This window comes from Mauremys mutica, chromosome 5 (assembly GCF_020497125.1).
Source record: "Mauremys mutica isolate MM-2020 ecotype Southern chromosome 5, ASM2049712v1, whole genome shotgun sequence".
Classification (NCBI taxonomy): Eukaryota; Metazoa; Chordata; order Testudines; family Geoemydidae; genus Mauremys; species Mauremys mutica.
In genome coordinates, this window is record NC_059076.1 from 16,028,383 (window position 1) to 16,045,950 (window position 17,568).

The 17,568-nt window shown below is 42.5% G+C and overlaps 1 protein-coding gene and 1 long non-coding RNA gene across 5 annotated transcripts in view; one reads left to right on the plus strand and one right to left on the minus strand.

Moving 5' to 3' along the window:
• ANKRD17 (ankyrin repeat domain 17) overlaps positions 1-17,568 on the plus strand; it is a 119,665-nt gene that overhangs the window by 73,081 nt on the left and 29,016 nt on the right. For 2 of the 4 annotated variants that reach the window (XM_045018795.1, XM_045018797.1), the window contains 5 exons: positions 5,238-5,386; positions 8,535-8,646; positions 8,876-9,021; positions 14,791-14,933; positions 16,440-16,653. In XM_045018795.1, coding sequence (XP_044874730.1) covers positions 5,238-5,386; positions 8,535-8,646; positions 8,876-9,021; positions 14,791-14,933; positions 16,440-16,653 — 764 coding nt within the window. The remainder of the gene's footprint in view (positions 1-5,237; positions 5,387-8,534; positions 8,647-8,875; positions 9,022-14,790; positions 14,934-16,439; positions 16,654-17,568) is intronic. The other 2 variants (XM_045018796.1, XM_045018798.1) reach the window with 1 other exon arrangement.
• The window catches only part of LOC123371329, a 53,716-nt gene that overhangs the window by 1,943 nt on the left and 34,205 nt on the right, over positions 1-17,568 (minus strand). The window contains exon 3 of the long non-coding RNA XR_006579765.1: positions 26-130. This is a non-coding gene — a long non-coding RNA (uncharacterized LOC123371329). The remainder of the gene's footprint in view (positions 1-25; positions 131-17,568) is intronic.

Consider the following 17,568-nt stretch of genomic DNA (forward strand, 5'->3'; position numbering starts at 1 on the left):
AACAAGCATTTCAATTTGTCAGTACCTCTTTTTAATTTGTTACACCTTCTCCCTGCCTTCTGCTACTGGGAGATGTTTGCTGCACTTAGAGATTTCTTGCAGTTTTCCATATTGAGGGTTGCCTTCAACACTTTTGAAAAGAGAAGAAAATTAACACATTGTACATGACTTCTAGTCAAGAGTTTCAAAACATTTTCCAAACAATAAATTAAAGCTTCACAAAACATTCTTATGAGATCATTAAGTTGTATTTACAGTTCAAAAATGGCTAAATTGGGTCATAGGAAAGGATAAATGATTTGACAGATGCTACACAGTAAGTAAGTACCCTAGATTGGAATATAATGTCAAAATCCTGAGATTTCTTGTAACTTCTAGAAATGCTCCCAGAGGTATGTACTCCCATTGGGAGGAGCAAATTACTGCAATTGCATTTTAACTTACTTATGCTATCAGTATTATTCTTGGTATGTATTGATGGCATGATCTGGGAGTTGCTGTGTAAAGGAACAGTAAACACAACTTAATTACATTTTTATTGGTCCGTTGACTAAAAGGTATGGACTTCCTGCATGAAAAGAAATTTATGTAATGTGATCTGTTTTACCTTTTATGCTGGAAAACTGCATGAAAAAGCCCCTGAAAAGAACTAATATAAATGTAAAATAAGGAACATTGATATGTTATGGAGTCTCAGGCTCCATGTGATAGATCTGTTAATATTTAAGAGTGGTATTGTATTTGCCAATTCATAGTCACAACATGCCTTCCAGTTACTATTTCAGGGCATATTGTGTCTGTGTGCACAGATCCATTAAAAATGTATTCTAGGAACATCTTTTTTAATCTTAAATTCAGAAAACTAGACTTCTGCTAGAATATTTGGAGAAACCTGAAATGCAAAAAATAAATTAGTCACATTAAGATCTTAAATTTTTTTTAAATCCATTTGAGAAAAAGAGAACAAAAATCTGGCCATCAGTCTCACATCTCAAATTACAGCAGTGCGGCACGAAAGAATGTCTCTACCGTTCTAAGTTGGCATTGCAAGGGACATTTACTGCACAAGAACAGCATTGTGGGCCCAGTAATGAGAATACCACTAAGAAAATTACTACTGTTCAGCATAGTGCACAAAATTTCAAAAATTCAAAGAAACTAAATGAATAGTATGATCATTCTTACGATACAAAAAGAGTCCCCATTCTTGCTAAATTTAAAAAGTGCATAGTAGTATCCCCTGAGTCAAGAGGGACAGATATATTAGCTAGTTAAAGAAATACACTTTGACATTCCTCAAATATGAGCACATGGTTTTAAAATGTCAGGCTTACCTTCCAAATGAGCTATTTGGTAAGAGCCTATTGCTCTAAAACAGATTTTTATCTTACACATCCATCACTGGACTTATTTATACTTGTGAACTTTTTTCTTTTTTCCTTCTCTCCTGCAATATTTGGAATGCTTATCTTACAAGTGTACAACTTGGTGTTTTTGTGGGTAAAACATGTCAACTGTAAGGAATGTCCCTTTAAATCCAGAGGAAATCTAAGATCTGGAAAAGGAGTCCAATGTAAAGATTAGTTAAGTAGACCTCCTAATGGCAGTACACGGTAAAATCAAATATAAAAATCGAAATACTGCAATGTCTTCAGTCTTCTTGGCAAATAAGTGTCAAGAGCATCAAAGTGCTGCTTTCAAAAGTGATTTAAGAACCTAACTTTCTAAGTAACTTTGAAAAGTAACTTTTGAAAATCAGCTTTAATGCTTTTGAAAATTTAAACCTACATCTCAACAGGAGAAAGAAGTGTGTGTGGCCCTACAGCCAAATCTGTAAACCAAGTGTTCCTAATTTCAATGTGACTTGAAAGAAAATCACTTCATTTCCCTAACATCCAGTAGTAGATGTTCACCTAACTACTGAAACAGATATCTAGCTGTACTTTACAACAGCACAGTCAGAAAATTTAAAAGAGGCAGCGCGGGTAGGGAATTCATTTTGTTTTGCTTGCTCATGATAGATGACAGAACGTGCCCTAATGTTAATAAAACTCTTCATTAAAATAGTTAATTTAAAAATACTTCTTCACTTTAGTAAAGTGGGCCAAGTAGTCACGGCAGTGACGTGAAGATAGTATGAAGACATCATAGTTTATCGAATGCTTCTTAGTCTTTGTTAGAACACTTTAGGGGAATGATTTTTGTTGGTTTCCTTTGGGGTATGCACTTGAATGACAATTTCAATCCGATCAGGAGCTTTCCCGGGACCTAGAATACCACCCTCATGATTGTTAGACCTAAAAATTAACACATCTTTACCTTTTGTCTCATTTAGTAAATATACTGTACGGATATGAACCATATATTTTCTCAGTTTATTGCTGCAGCAGATTTAAAATAATAATGTAAGAATTGTAAACCAACGTGCATATTCATGGTGTACTTCGTTAGCATGCGTATAAACTCTTCATTTATGAACTCTTACCGTAAAGTTTCTTGTGGGAAGAGGGTTGTTGGTTTTTCTACATTTTTTTTCCTCACTGCAGCAACAATAGTGTGAAAAATGGTACATGGCTTAAATTAGAAACAACTGAATATAATAATACTCCACATTGGTGCATTTTTAGGCCTAACAACCTTGGTGGTGTCAGTTAAAAAAAGAATATATGGAGATATACCCATCTCATAGAAATGGAAGGGACCCTGAAAGGTCATTGAGTCCAGCCCCCTGCCTGCCTTTACTAGCAGGACCAAGTACTGATTTTGCCCCAGATCCCTAAGTGGCCCCTTCAAGGATTGAACTCACAACCCTGGGTTTAGCAGGCCAGTGCTCAAACCACTGAGCTATCCCTCCCCCTAGTTGTGATAGTTAACATGCCTTTTATCTTGTAGTGGGTCACAATACTAACTTCTTATGTCTTTGAAAATCTCATAACTTGGAACTGGTTTTTTAAAGAGGAAATTATGGTTCTTAATGACCCTTTAAAAACTTTTATGGTAATGGTATTAAATTCAGCATTGGAAGCTTTCTGGTTCTGGTGCGTGGATTATTCACTTCTCATTGATTCCCATCATCTTGCAGCCAGCTTGAGTACTCAATCTCTTATAACTTTACAATGTGCCCCCAGTACCACTGGACAGAAAAGATGGTTCATTTATAAAATGTTGATATGGTGAGAATCAAACTTTTTTCCAAGATGTCTTTAACTTTTTAGGAATTAAAATACTTTGTGCTGCTTGAAAAGTTCTGTTCTTCAGACCCATAAAAAGTAGTAAATTCAGAGTTCAGGGTTCTTGGGTTTTTTTGCTGGCTTTTAGAAAAATTTCAGTATCTGACCCACATTTACTCCGATATAATGAACAAAAAATGGAGCAAGAGATCTAACTCTGAATTTCCTGCGTTTTTTTTGTTCTAAATCAAACCACACCTATTCTTTTTTTAGGTAAAACCTTTATATAACAGGAATAATGAACCTGAGCTGCTTTTAAGTTTAAAAAAAAAAAAAAAAGACTCCTGGTGAACGTGAATACCTTGGGCTGAAACCTTTGGATGTTCCCTGAACTAGAATTCCTTGAAACCACAACTCTTGTTGATGATATCTTTAATTTCAAATCAATCATATTGTGCACCTCAACTTTGGGCCAAATTATCTTGGATTCAGGTCTTATGCTAGTAATTGCCTCCATACCCAGTGATAACTTTGTAACGAAGTACTATGGGAGACTGATTTCCTCTTCATTAAAGATGCCAGTTGCCGTTCTTTAGCTATTTAGGTGAAAGTTAAAGAATGAATAATTGGATGGCTTTGGGACTGGCACAGACTTCCCCCTCTAAGTCATGAGTAAAACTTGGTTTGATAGTGACCAGAAGTCATTATTATCTGGTAAGATTGTTCATTGGATCTGTATGAAATAAGTTGCTGGTTACCATTTGTTTCTCTCATAATTGACATTTGCTGTCTCCCTTGTTGGCAGTTTCAGCAAGAAGGCCAAGAATTGAGTTAGTACAGAGATTAAACATTGGCCTCTTTGGACTGAGGCTCAGTCAGGTTGGTGGGATGCTGTGGTGAAAGTTGCATTGCTGCTGCCCACGATGTTACTGCTGAATAAAGGACTTCAGTGTGCAGGGCTGGTGATCTGGCACCTCTCCCAATTATTAAACCCACTTCAAAGAACAATTTTTAAAACGTTAGAAACTTTGAGTAGGGGTTACAATGGAGTAGCTGTGCAGGAATATATAGTATGTAGCAAAGGAACACAATCTGAAAAATGCATTTCTCTAAATTTTGTAATTACTGGAGCTACAAATAACACCTAAGATTATTCAAAAAATATACTTGACATTTTTTTCAAATCCTTTACTTTGTGCATTTGACAGCACTTTGTCTATCCTCATTTTCATAGCTCTCCTATATAATCAGTGAGGTTCTAAAGACCCTCACTAACATCAAAAAGGAGAGCAGAAAAATCCATTAATTCCTTTAAAATAATATGTTCTGTGTATACATTTTTAAAGGATGCTTTACCAGAAACTGGAACATCTTGAATGCAAAAGGTTCTTTAGCATTTTGAATGCAATATTTTCCTAATTATGCCATTTTGATATGATGTAGCAAAAATAGTATTTATTGATGGCTTTCTTTTTTCTTTGCCAGAACTTTTAATCAATACCATTGGCAAAATGATTTTTATAAAAATGTTCAACTCCCCCCCCCCATGTAACATAGAATTGATCAACTGTAAACAACTGATTGATCAGGCGCTTCCACACTATCATTGTTGCTATTTTGCGTTAATACCTTGTGATTGGAATATGACCTCCAGGACCCATAGTTAGCCAAAATATACTGTATAGCTTTAAGTACCTAGTTACTCTGAATATGCTCCAGTCTCCTTTTAATGACATGGAATTTTTGAGTCAGTTAATCATATACCTCTTTGAATAAAGTGTCTGATCAGGAAAAGTGCTATATTTTTCCAGAGGTGGCTTTCAGAAAATGCCGCAAACCTAACATTCACACATTTCTCATACCGTCTATTTCTTTAATTAGTTTTTTAGTTGTCAGAGTTGTTAAGGCCAATGAATTAGAGGTTTAAATGTGATATATTTTCAAAATACAATAATTTATTAAGAAGCATTCAAGATTTTTCTGGTATTTCATTGTCCACTTGTTGTGATGTTGCAGATATGAAGGATAAATTTTACTTTTACTAAATGTAGTCATTCTGTTTAACAGCAGTGAGTGGAAGAGCATCTGCAATGTCAAACACTCCTACCCACAGCATTGCAACTTCCGTCTCCCAACCTCAGACGCCAGCTCCAAGTCCTATCATTTCTCCTTCAGCCATGCTACCGATCTACCCTGCCATAGATATTGATGCACAGGTAAGCCTGAAATGAGTGCAGAATAATTGTGGTGGTGAAGGTATTTGCTTCTACATAATGAATGAATCACCATCAGTAAACAGTTCTGATTTATATTTAGTTGCGTTCTAGATGATTTGGTGGAATATAAAATCCTGCATAATCCAACAGGATAATTGCAATGTGTTCTCATCTGGGCAACAGAATAGGTGGGAAAAAACGCAGGCATTTTGTTCGGTGACTGATCATTTAGTTTTCACTTTCTCTTGTTTGTGCGATACTAAGTGATAAATTTTCTGATGAAATATCCTTAGTTATCTAACAGGTATTTGAATCTTACCCCAAGATATTTTTCATTGGCTTTCTGCCAGTCAGCAGGCAAAATAATTCCCCACAACCCATCAGCCTGGCTCCTAGGTTGGCAGGGTCAGTGCAAATCAACATAACCTTATCTCCGTAATCATCTCGGATCCATTGCTAATATTGTGCTAACTGTGGCATTCCCAGTACTTGCTAGCTTGGGTAACAGATGACAGAACTTGGTACCAAACTTCAGTTCTTTCTGCCCTATGCCACATTGTTCTGCTACATGTCAACTAGGAACTGATTTTTAATGTCTTAGAAGGATTTGCTGTCAGAGTAGAAATAAAATAATAATAAAGTACCAAGAGATAGATGGCTGCTGTCTTTTATAAAATATTCCATCTAAAGTCTTGTCACAATCTCAGTAAAAGACTGCATCAAACGCCACAGCTTTTCCTTTTTCGCACATATACACTGTTGAATGAGCTGATAATTCTTTAACCAGGCACTGGGAGGATTTGGTGAAACATACATCACTCCATCGTATGGGCCTGACAGGTAATGTCATAATCAATGGGCTTGGCTACACTTGAGAGTTGCAGCGCTGGGAGTTACAGCGCTGGTCATACAGCTGTGTAGGGAAAGCGCTGGTGTGTGGCCACACTCACAGCTACCAGCGCTGCAGTGTGGCCACATTTGCAGCGCTGTTGGGAGTGATGCATTATGGGCAGCTATCCCAGCGTTCAAGTGGCAGCAACGTGCTTTTCAAAAGAGGGGGTGGAGTGTAGTGTGACAGGGAGCGGGGGAGAGAGAGAGAGAGTGGATTTTTGGAGCGGACACTGTGTATTACCGGTAGCTCCCTGTCTTGCAAAATCAGAAAATTCCCCCCCCCCCCTTCCTCTCGTCAAGCAAACACTCAACCCCTGTGAATGAGGCAGGCAGGGGGATATCTCATTTGATTGTTCAGTCAGTTACAGATTGATCACAGCAAACAGGAGCTGTGTTTGTTTCTTAGATAAGCAGCTCCCGGAGCCCGAGTTCACAACAAAACAAAGAGAGGCTGCATAACAAAACAAAGAGAGTAATTTAGTTAAAAGCATTCTGGGATATCTCCTAAAACCCTGGAGGCCAATAACAGCGCTGGTGTGTGGCCACACCTGACGAGCAGCGCTGCATCACCAGCGCTGCACTCGTTATTCCCCAAGCAGACCAGATGTTCAGCCAGCGCTGCAGCCAGGGAGTTGCAGCGCTGGATGTGCCTTGCAGGTGTGGACAGTTACTAAGTTGCAGCGCTGGAAAGCCTCCACCAGTGCTGCAACTCTCAAGTGTAGCCAAGCCCAATGAGTGCATCATACCAAGATGGTAGATAATTAGAAATAACAGGAAATATAGAAGTGGTTACTTGGAGACAAAAAGAACAGGAGTACTTGTGGCACCTTAGAGACTAACAAATTTATTTCAGTGGATGCATTCTACAAAAATCAGAAAATGTTAAAAGCAAGAGAAGGGAAAATTTAAATTTAAAAGAACCGCTTTTATTTTTTAATCCTGCTCCCATAGCCTACTTAGTTTACCAGTGATCAAAATTTAGGGTAATTTGTGAGCTCATTCTGTGGAGTTATTGATAAGGCAGTGGTTCTGTAATTCTAGCAGTTGATGGACTTCCTAATAAGAGTGATCAGTTAACCTCACTGCAGGGCTCAGAATGTTTCCTGGGGACCAGAGTTTGAGAAGTATTGCAATAAAGGATTTGTTTTTTAGTGAAAAGTAGTGGATTTGAAGAAATGAAAGTCTTCACCGTGTGTCAGTACTTTGAGTCTGGCAGCACAGCTTACTTCACCTCTTCTTGCTCCTAGGACTGCAGTTGTTTAGCATAATGTTCTTAGCCAAGCTAAAAATGTCAGCAGTTGTGGATGGCACACTTCTGGGAAGTGTCAAGTTTTTGAGTTCTTACCTTCCTATTAATAAGGAAACTTGGGAACTTTTTGTGCTGAATTAAAGACATTTGGGCCCAGATTTCACTCTCTGCTGGCAGAAATGGGGGAGGGCAATTTAAAGCCTCTCAAGTCATCCTTTTTCTGGGTCTTAAAATCAAGGAGACCTCCCATCCTCCAAAAAAGTTACATAGGCCTGGATTTCAAAAATTTAAATACAAAATTTGAAACATTTGTGGGTTTTTTTCATTTTTCAAGCACTAGGCCTAGTTAATCCATTCTCTTATTAACTAGAAATCAAAATTGACTTACCTGTCAACTTTATCCTTATTGTCAAACACTTCAGCCCCCATGTGTCCCTTCACAACCTTTCTGTTGTGTTTATCAATAATGTTAGCACTGCTCCAGAAATAAATCCTGCCAATTCATTTGTGCTCCCTCTGCTGGCTTACCAGCTGCTAAGGCCTAATGCTGTAGTTCCTTCAGAAACACTAGCTATAAGGATGAGAATGAATTTTTATTTGTAGATTTGCTATAGAGGGGTAAAAATTAAAAATAAAATCCATGCATTTCTTAGACAGCAACAATTTTTAATGCATATTGTAATTTTGAGTGTAAATTGCAGGACTGGCATGACTTTAATCTTTAAAACAGTTTAGCAGAAAATATGATATATCTCAGTTCTTGAAGATGCTTACTAAATCTCTATTTAAAGAGCTGATTTCAGAAGCTTAACATCTAATTTGAGGATGATTATAGTTAGTTTCACAAGAAAAAGGTCTAGAGACATTTAAAACATTTCTTGGGCTTTTAAAAGATTTGTCTTGTAAAGGAGGTACATTTAAATCTTCATGCAGTAATGACCATGGAATTTTAAAATGAAGGAAAATGTATTTTGCTGTTTTGAAGTATGTGTAATTTTTTTCTTTTAGACGGAGAGTAATCATGACACGGCATTGACACTTGCATGTGCTGGTGGCCATGAAGAATTAGTACAAACACTGCTAGAGAGAGGAGCTAACATTGAGCATAGGGACAAAAAAGGTAGGAATCTCAGTATATTGGTATATGTGGGTTCCATTTAAAGTGAACTCCAATTTCTTACAATGTAGCAAAACAATTACATGCTTAGAACCTGGCATTACGTACAGTTTTACATTTAATTTAGACTTTATTCATGGTGACCCAACTCTCTTTTTATTGCTATAACTAAAGTTGTTAATGATTTAAAAATAGATGAAGAGATAAAGAATGTTTGATTATTCTGTTTCAGGATTTACTCCGCTTATTTTGGCTGCAACAGCTGGTCATGTTGGTGTTGTCGAAATCTTGTTGGACAATGGTGCAGATATTGAAGCCCAATCTGAGAGAACCAAGGACACGCCATTGTCTTTGGCTTGTTCAGGGGGAAGACAAGAGGTGAAGTGAAATTTACCCATGTATAAAAAAGGCACCCTTACTGTAGAAGCAGGTTGTAAGTTACATGGTTTAGATTAAGAGCAAATTTATTTTCCCTAGTATGGGCAACAAATATGCCTAGACTTTCACAGCACCCCAACTTTAAAGGACTGTTGCTATTAAAATATATATATTGATGAAGTGCAAACTTACTGAGGATTGGTTATGTATTATAACATGAATATAAGAAATAATCTAGTATTTAGCAGCAAGCTAGATCTAAATTCAAGAGCAAGGCTCCTTGGTTTCTGTGAGATTTTGATTTAGAATTCTGAGATACCTTTACCTTTTAAAAAGCTAAATTGTATTGAATTAAATCTGAAAGTGACTAATGCAGTCATTCACAGTTCCTTTGTTTCTGTTCTTGTTGGATTCAAATAGTATATGTTGCCCCCAATTTTCAGTGTGCTAGAGTTGTGTGTTGACAATGCACAAATGCATTATAGAAATTGTCTTAGAACGTGGGAAGTTTTGACAGTTGGGATTTTTGGCACTGATGCTTTTCATGTCAGGAAGAGCCTGCATTTCTCCTTGACTCTCACCTTGTTGGTCTGAGGTGACTCGACATTTGCAAGAAGGGGTTTGAAAACCGATTCCCATATCAGCAAACTACTAGACAGTAGTCAGCTCTCCCCATCCCAGCTATCCACTACTACATCAAATAGTAACAGATAACCACTTTAACCGAATGTTTCTGCTCTTTGGGTATGCCTGCCAAAGAATAGTTAGTACCCATATTGTATGAGTGGTACAGCTGCCCCTATTCTAAATTGCTGTAGACAGGTAGATATTTTTAACGTTATCTTGAATAGTGAATAGTTCAGGACATATTGGTTAAAATGTCTGAGACCATTTGTCCTAGCAGTTGCTGTCCATATTTAGCTAATTAAAATCAATTTTGTAAAAGGAACTGCCCCAGAATTAAGTCTCTTGCACCAGAGTGCTACAGAAACCAGGAACCTTCCTGCAGAATGTAAGTCCACCTTTCTACAGAATATGCAGGACTTGACCACTTAATTACAAATGAACGTGTAAGGAAGCCACACCTGTAAGAAAGAAGTTTGTATTGTCCTCTCCACCCCCCCCACTATACCTCTTCTGTTGAGTTACAATAACGGTTGCTGCTGCTTTGAGTGGTTGCTCATGTGTATTCCACAGTAGGTGTGCGTGCTCGCCACGTGCACCGGTGCCGGAAGTTTTTCCCTTAGCAGTACCCGTACTGGGGAAGCGCTGCTGCGACCCTTAGAGTGGCGTCTCTGTACCGCGCTATAAGGGGAGCTGCACACTCTCCCCACCCTCAGTTCCTTCTTGCTGCCAGTGAAAGTAGTCGGAAATTTGTGCTCCAGCTCTGCTACAGCCTTTCTACTCGACCTTAGCGGTACCGTTCCTGGATTGTTACTTCAGTTGTTAAAGCGGGCTCGGGGCATGCCCTGTGCCCCAGGCTTCAAGTTGTGCAACTCCTGTCACCGTTCTATGCCCAGGAGTGACCCACACGCTGAGTGTCTCCGCTCCTTGGGTGAGACTCACATCAGCAAACGTTGTAAGATCTGCAGGTCATTCAAGCCGCAGACCAAGAATGAGAGAGACATTAGACTCTGTGCTCTCCCCATGGAATCGGCGTTGGCCCCAACTCAGGAACTCTTGGCGGACTCGGCACCTGCCGCCGCATTGTCGGTGCGTAGCAAGGCCCCCTCTACCAGCCAGCACTGTTCCCCCTCCAAGAAAGAGGGAAAGGGCCCTACCTCTCAGCGGCACCGAGACAAGGAAAGAGGGGAGGCTGGTCCCACATCGGGAAGCCCATGGTCCCCCCCAGGCTCAAGGCCTCCGACTCATGTTGAGCGGAGCAGCCTGGCGCCGTCCGCCCTCACATCTCCACCGGTACAGATGCTGTCGACGCCGGAGGTGATGCAGGCTGTGAAAGACATTGAGTCTGCCGGTTCCAGGCACGCGGCCGGTGGCGGCTCCCCGGTCTCGGGGCAAGACCCCATTGGGTGTCCATCAGACCTCTCCTGTGGGTTGCAGTTCCTGCTCCAAGGGAGCCCCCGCACTGTTTGGTGCGCAGCGACCGATCATCTGGCAGCTCGCGCCCTCCCTTGACGCCGACCAGGTCATCCCGGTCACCACCCACATGGGAGTCTTGGGGACCCTCTATGCCACCTGCCAGCAAGCACAGGCATTGAGAGAGGCGCCGGGAACGATTCCGTTCATGACGCGACTACCGCAGCCGTTCTTGTTCCAGTTCCCACTTAGCTAGACGTCGCGCTCGGGATTCTCCTCGCAATGACTCAGTAACAGGGCACTGCAGCTCCCACGGCCATCATGGGTACCGAAGTAGCACTTCGGGCAGGTACCGGTCCTCGATGTCGAGGTCCAGGTCCCGAGGGAGGAGACATCGCAGGCACCACTGCTCATACCATTCCCATCAGACCGTGTGCTCGATAGTGACCTTGGCCTGGGCACCTAGCCGCCCAACTACTGCCACTAGGCCCTCAGCTGGGTCAATGGCAAGGGGCCCCGTGGCAGGGACAGTGGTGCCAGTTGGCACCATGGCCGCCGATGGCCGCCCAGACGGGGGCCCGCTCAGTTGCTGGAGTGTCTCAGGCCCCATCAGCCTCGTCCGGCCGTCTAAGAGACAGATTGGCGGGCCACGAGTTGGCGGACCCACGTCCAGACTCTGATCTGGGGCTCAACCTGCCGGTATCGGCCAAGGCCCACAGCTCCGTGATGGCCCTTTCCCCGCCACCGGACGACACCATAATGGTGCCTCTGCCACCAATCCCTCAGGAGGACTTTAAGGTGCACCAAGACCTGCTAAAGCGGGTGGCATCCAGCCTCCAGCCGCAGGCCGAGGAAATGGAGGGCCCCTCCAATTCCCTCTTTTAACGTGTTGTCCCCCTCGGCACCGGGCCGTGCGGCTCTCCCCCCTGCACCAGAATTTAGCCAACATTTCCAACACTGTGGCAAACTCCCGCCTCCTTGGCCCCAATCTCCAAGAAGGCTGAAAGGAAGTACTTTGTGCTGGCCAAGGACCATGAGTAGCTCTATTCCCATCCGGCACCTAACTCGCTTGTGGTAGTCGGTAAACCATAGAGAGTGACAAGGTCAGCCCCCGGCTACCCCCCAAAATAAGGATGCCAGACAACTGGACTCCTTTGGTATAAAAATTTATTCCTTGGCAAGTTTCCAACTCAGGGTAGCCAACCACCAGGCCTTGCTGAGCAGATATGACTTTAACTTGTGAGAGTCTCTGCCTAAGTTTGAGCCTCTCCTCCTAGACAAGGACAGTATGTATGGGTGGTTGCTTCACTTGGAGGTCACTCACCAGCTCTTCCAAGAGTGGGGAGTTCCCCAGGTCGACCTCTTTGCAACCTGCCAGAACTGGCGTTGCCCCTGGTTCTGCTCCAGGGGAGGAATGGGGAGGAGCGCGATCTTCGATGCATTCCTCCTGCGGTGGTCGGGCTGACTCCTTTACGCTTTCCCACCATCCCCTCTCATTGACAAAGTCCTGCAAAAGGTAAAAGCAGACAAGGCAAAAGGTAAAAGCAGACGAGGCGTAGGCCCGCCAACACTGGTATCGGACCCTCCTTCACCTCTTGGGGGGGGCCCCCCCACGGACGCTGCCGCTTTGCCCGGACCTGCTCTCCCAGAATGGGGACCGCCTCCTCCATCCCAATCCAGCCGCGCTCCACCTGACAGTGTGGTTGCTCCGTGGCTAGACGAGGAGGAGGGCAGGTGTTCGGAGCAGGTAAGGTGGGTCCTCCTGGAAAGCAGGAAGCTGTCCGCGCGCCATACATGCATGGCAAAGTGGTCCAGGTTCTCCAAGTGGGCGAGTGAGCGGGGAGTCTCCCCCTCCTCCGCACATCTCCAGCTTATCCTGGACTACCTCCTGTTCCTTAGGACCCAAGGACTGGCACCTGCCTTGGTCAGGGTACACTTGGCGGCCATATTGGCCTTCCACCTGCCGGTACAAGGGCATTTAATCTTCTCCCACTCTATGACCTCCCGTTTCCTTAGGGGCCTTGACCGTTCATTCCCGTGCCACAATGGGACCTGAACCTGGTTTTGTCACGACTCACGGATCCTCTCCTTGAAGCCCTGGCCACATGTTCCTGGTCTCACCTCTCATTGCCTTCCTTGTAGCAATCATGTCGGCCTGCCGTGTCTCAGAACTCAGGGCCTTGACCTCGGAGCCCCCAATACGGTCTTCCACAGGGATACGGTCCAGCTTCGCCCACACCTGGCGTTCCTCCCAAAGGTGGTCTCCGCCTTCCATATGGACCAGAGTATCTTTCTTCCCATGCTCTGTCCTAAGCCCCATTCCTCCAATGAGGAACGCCGCCTCCACACACTGGCATTTTACCTGGATCGGACCAAACCGTTCCGGAAATCCTCGCAGCTTTTTGTTGCCTCGGCTGAGCGGGTGAAGGGGCAACCTATCTCCACCCAGCGTCTTTCCCGCTGGATCACCTCGTGTATACGCACATGCTATGACCTGGCAGGGGTTCCCCCGCTACCAATTGTTAGGGCGCACTCTATGAGGGCTCAGACCTCATCAGCTGCCTTCGTAGCCCATGTCCCTAGCCAAAACATTTGTAGAGTGGCCACTTGGGCCTCAGTTCACACGTTCACTTCGCATTATGCGATCGTCTCCCAGTCTAGGGCTGATGCCGGGTTCGGCAGGGCGGTACTCTGTCCCGGTCTGTCGTGAACTCCTACCCACCTCCAACAGGGATAGATTGGAATCACCTTACTGTGGAATACAAATGAGCAATCACTCGAAGAGGAAAGGACAGTTACCTGTTCCATAACTGGCGTTCTTCGAGATGTGTTGCTCAGGCATATTCCACATCCCACCCTCCTTCCCCTCTGTCGGAGTTGTCCGGCAAAAAGGAACCAAGGGTGGGGGGAGTGTGCAGCTCCCCTTATAGCGCGATATAGAGGCACTCCCCCAGTACTAAGGGGAAAAACTTCGGGCACTGGTGCACATGGCAAGCACGCGCACCTACTGTGGAATACTCCTGAGCAACACATCTTGAAGAACGCCAGTTACGGAACAGGTAACTGTCCTTTCAGTGCAGAAGCAGAGAAACGATTCTGTACTGCTTCTGAGAGTTTTGTGCAGTGGAGTAGCTGGGGAAAATAGGGTGATGGCACACCACTGATTTCTTGGTCCCACCTCAGTGCTCTGACTGAAAATGACGGATGTTTGTTTAGCATATTCAGCTAAAGATTTGCTCTCTGATCAGCCCACTTTTGGATTATGAATAAGAGTGCTTCACTGTCGGGATGGAGAAAATGGTATAGCATAGGTAGTGGTTTGCTGGGCTTATCATATAACTGGAGATGGACACTGTAGTCTCTGCCACAGAGTAAAGAAATTTCCTTTGCACAATGTCATTACATACTGGGGTTTTTCTTCTCAAATTTGTAATTACCCAAGCCAGAAACTATTGTCAACTTTGTGGAGTGATGTATTTTATTAACGTTTTTGTATTTTATTGCCGTGAAATTTAGGAGAAATAATTGCAACCATAATTTGTTTTTCTGAGGCTAGGGGCATGGTATTGAAGAGTTCAAGTTCGTTCTTTTAAAAAGGATTACTTTCAGTACAGAGACCTGTTTTTTCTAGACATGTCTTTTTGGTGTATTCAGACATTTAGAACACTTTCTCCAGTTACTTTTGATTCTCTCCTTAAAATTGAAAACCTAACTTACTTTGTAACATTGCAGGTGGTGGAGCTGCTGCTAGCTCGAGGGGCAAACAAAGAGCACAGAAACGTTTCTGATTACACACCTCTGAGTCTAGCTGCTTCTGGTGGCTACGTGAACATCATCAAAATCCTACTAAATGCGGGTGCAGAAATCAATTCTAGGCAAGTTCTCTTTTTCATCCCTACTCCCCTGCTTGTTAAATCTAAAATAAAAGTTCACTTTGGTGACTGTATGAAACAAAAACTCATTCCTAAAGCTTTTAATCTTGATACAATATTTAAAGAAATGTACAGTCTACATTGCTTTAGTTTTTGCCCAGTTTTAGACGGGAACAGTTCAAGGATGCTTTTTGAAGACTCATACCGTTTTAACTCCTGTTCCTTTCTCCTTCCTTCCTTCCAGCATCTCTCCATGAGTTTGGTAGCAAAAACATAGCACTCCTTTCTGGGTTATGGTGAAAATCCTCTTACTGACTTTGATCCATCTGCTAGCTGAGTATAGATACTTTTGAAACAAGAAACATCCAGCATTCTATAGAAACATAGTACATGCTGTGTTAAATGGGCATCCTATGTTAAATGGGCAGAAAACCACAGAATATTTCAGTGGTGACTAATGCGGTGTTTTTCTGTCGTCTTCAAAGCAAAAAGTGTTTATCACTAATGTCGGAGTTCTCTTCCTGAAGAGCGGTAGAGGCCTCATGGGCAGAACTCCTAGGGAACCACATGGTCATCACTTAGTATGTCCTTACAGGTTTCCAAATTGAACACTCTCTCTTTGATAGAAAGGTGCTCCCAATTTTAGTCGTCTGGTAATAGAGAATGGCCTTACTAATGGATTTATAGAGTTGTAACATCACTTTCTCCCTTCCTAGATGTACACAGTGATTAAAATCAGTGGAACAGACCTGTGGACCTTCATATGAGAGAATGAGAAAATGTATCCATCCTTACCTGAAAACTACTTTTCTCTGAGTAATAAGATGAACAGATATGGCCTCCCTTTGGCAGGTTTTCAGTAACATGCTGAGAAGTGTAATATGGCTTTTGGGTCAGTCAGTATGTTTCAAAGTTTGTTATGCTCTGCAGTACATTACTTTAATATCCATCTTGAATTAGCAGAGCTGGTTCCGCTTCCAGTGCTGCAGGTAGATTAGAGATCTACTGTAATAGATTGCATGCATCCGATGAAGTGGGTATTCACCCACAAAAGCTCATGCTCCAATACGTCCGTTAGTCTATAACGTGTCACAGGACTCTTTGCTGCTGTAATAGATTTGTGACCTCATTACTCAGAAAAAGGAAACTTTCAGGTTTAGCATGGATACACTTTTTTTTTATTTTGAGCTGCATTTTTGCTAGTAGTAGTAACTTCAGAATTACCAAGGGTAACTAATCTTTCTTTTCAAAATGTTTATAATTTCTTTCATGGTGAAAAAGTGCATGACTCAACAAAATTCTTAGCTTTGCTAAAAAGTAATTTCCTCATACGACAACTAATAATCTAAAAGCAGAGTACATAATACCTACAAATGCAAACATTATAGAAGATCTTGCTTTTATCAGCCTTCTTCAACTTGAATAACTTCCTTTTTCACATTCTAATTTTCCTATCACCCTTTTCAAAGACAATGAAAATTAAAATTGTTCATTTGTTTCCCCCCTCAGAACTGGTAGCAAACTGGGCATTTCTCCTTTAATGTTGGCAGCTATGAATGGGCACACTGCTGCTGTTAAGCTATTGTTGGACATGGGCTCTGATATTAATGCCCAGATAGAGACCAATAGGAATACTGCCTTGACTTTGGCCTGTTTCCAAGGAAGAACTGAAGTGGTTAGCCTACTGCTTGACAGAAAAGCAAATGTCGAGCATAGAGCTAAGGTAAGGAACAGGATGAGATATGTGTCTTTCAGCTAAGCAGATTTATACTAAGAACTTAGTTCTATGTTTCATGTGACTTTTTCCCCCCTTGGAAGTCAACTAAGGGAAAGTAAGTATTTCCTATGCAGTAACTATATGATTATAGATTGTGCACACACCTATTGAAACCAACGAGGAAGGGGCTGAGTTTTAATAGAGCTATTTAAAAGAAAAGATATCTTTGTTTTAAGGTTATGGTTTGGGTGTATGTCTGTGTGTAAACACTGTGTGTACAGTACATAAAAACATTTGTTTTAGCTTCTGGAGCTATATTTAATCTTCAGATAATGACAAACAACAGAATGATGATAAACCTTGATTTCTTGAGACCTTCATATTTTTAAAAATTAAAAGCTGATCTTAACCCAAGCTATGTTCGTTGGCTGAGTCGTTAGTCTGCCTGGCTTCCACAGCCGTGGAGGTGAAATGGAATCCGGAGGTGTGCACCCCGTAAATGAGGCTGTGCAGCAACTCTGCAGCCATCAGATCCCTCCCTCTGCCAGGGACAGAGTTTGTGACTTCACTTAGCATTTCCTCTCCTTGCCAGATTTGACAGCCATTGGGGTGGAGCATGACAGTAGAGAAAAGGCTTTTCAGCTGACAGTCAATATTCCAGCCAACTCCGTCAGTTGATCTACCACGTAGTGTCCCTGGCAGACAGCACTGAAATGGAGCTGTCAACCAAGGAATGAAGATAGGTCTCATCAGGTCAAAGGTTGCCTCTGTTCCCTCTGCCCACTAAATGGAACATAAGTTAAGAGTTAAACTCACAGGATCTGCTTCTGTACCATCTGTTAAAATAGGATTTCTCCTCTCAAAACTTGTCTGGCTATCTCCCTCCCCACCCAGTAGACACCAGGCAGAAACCTGTTTACA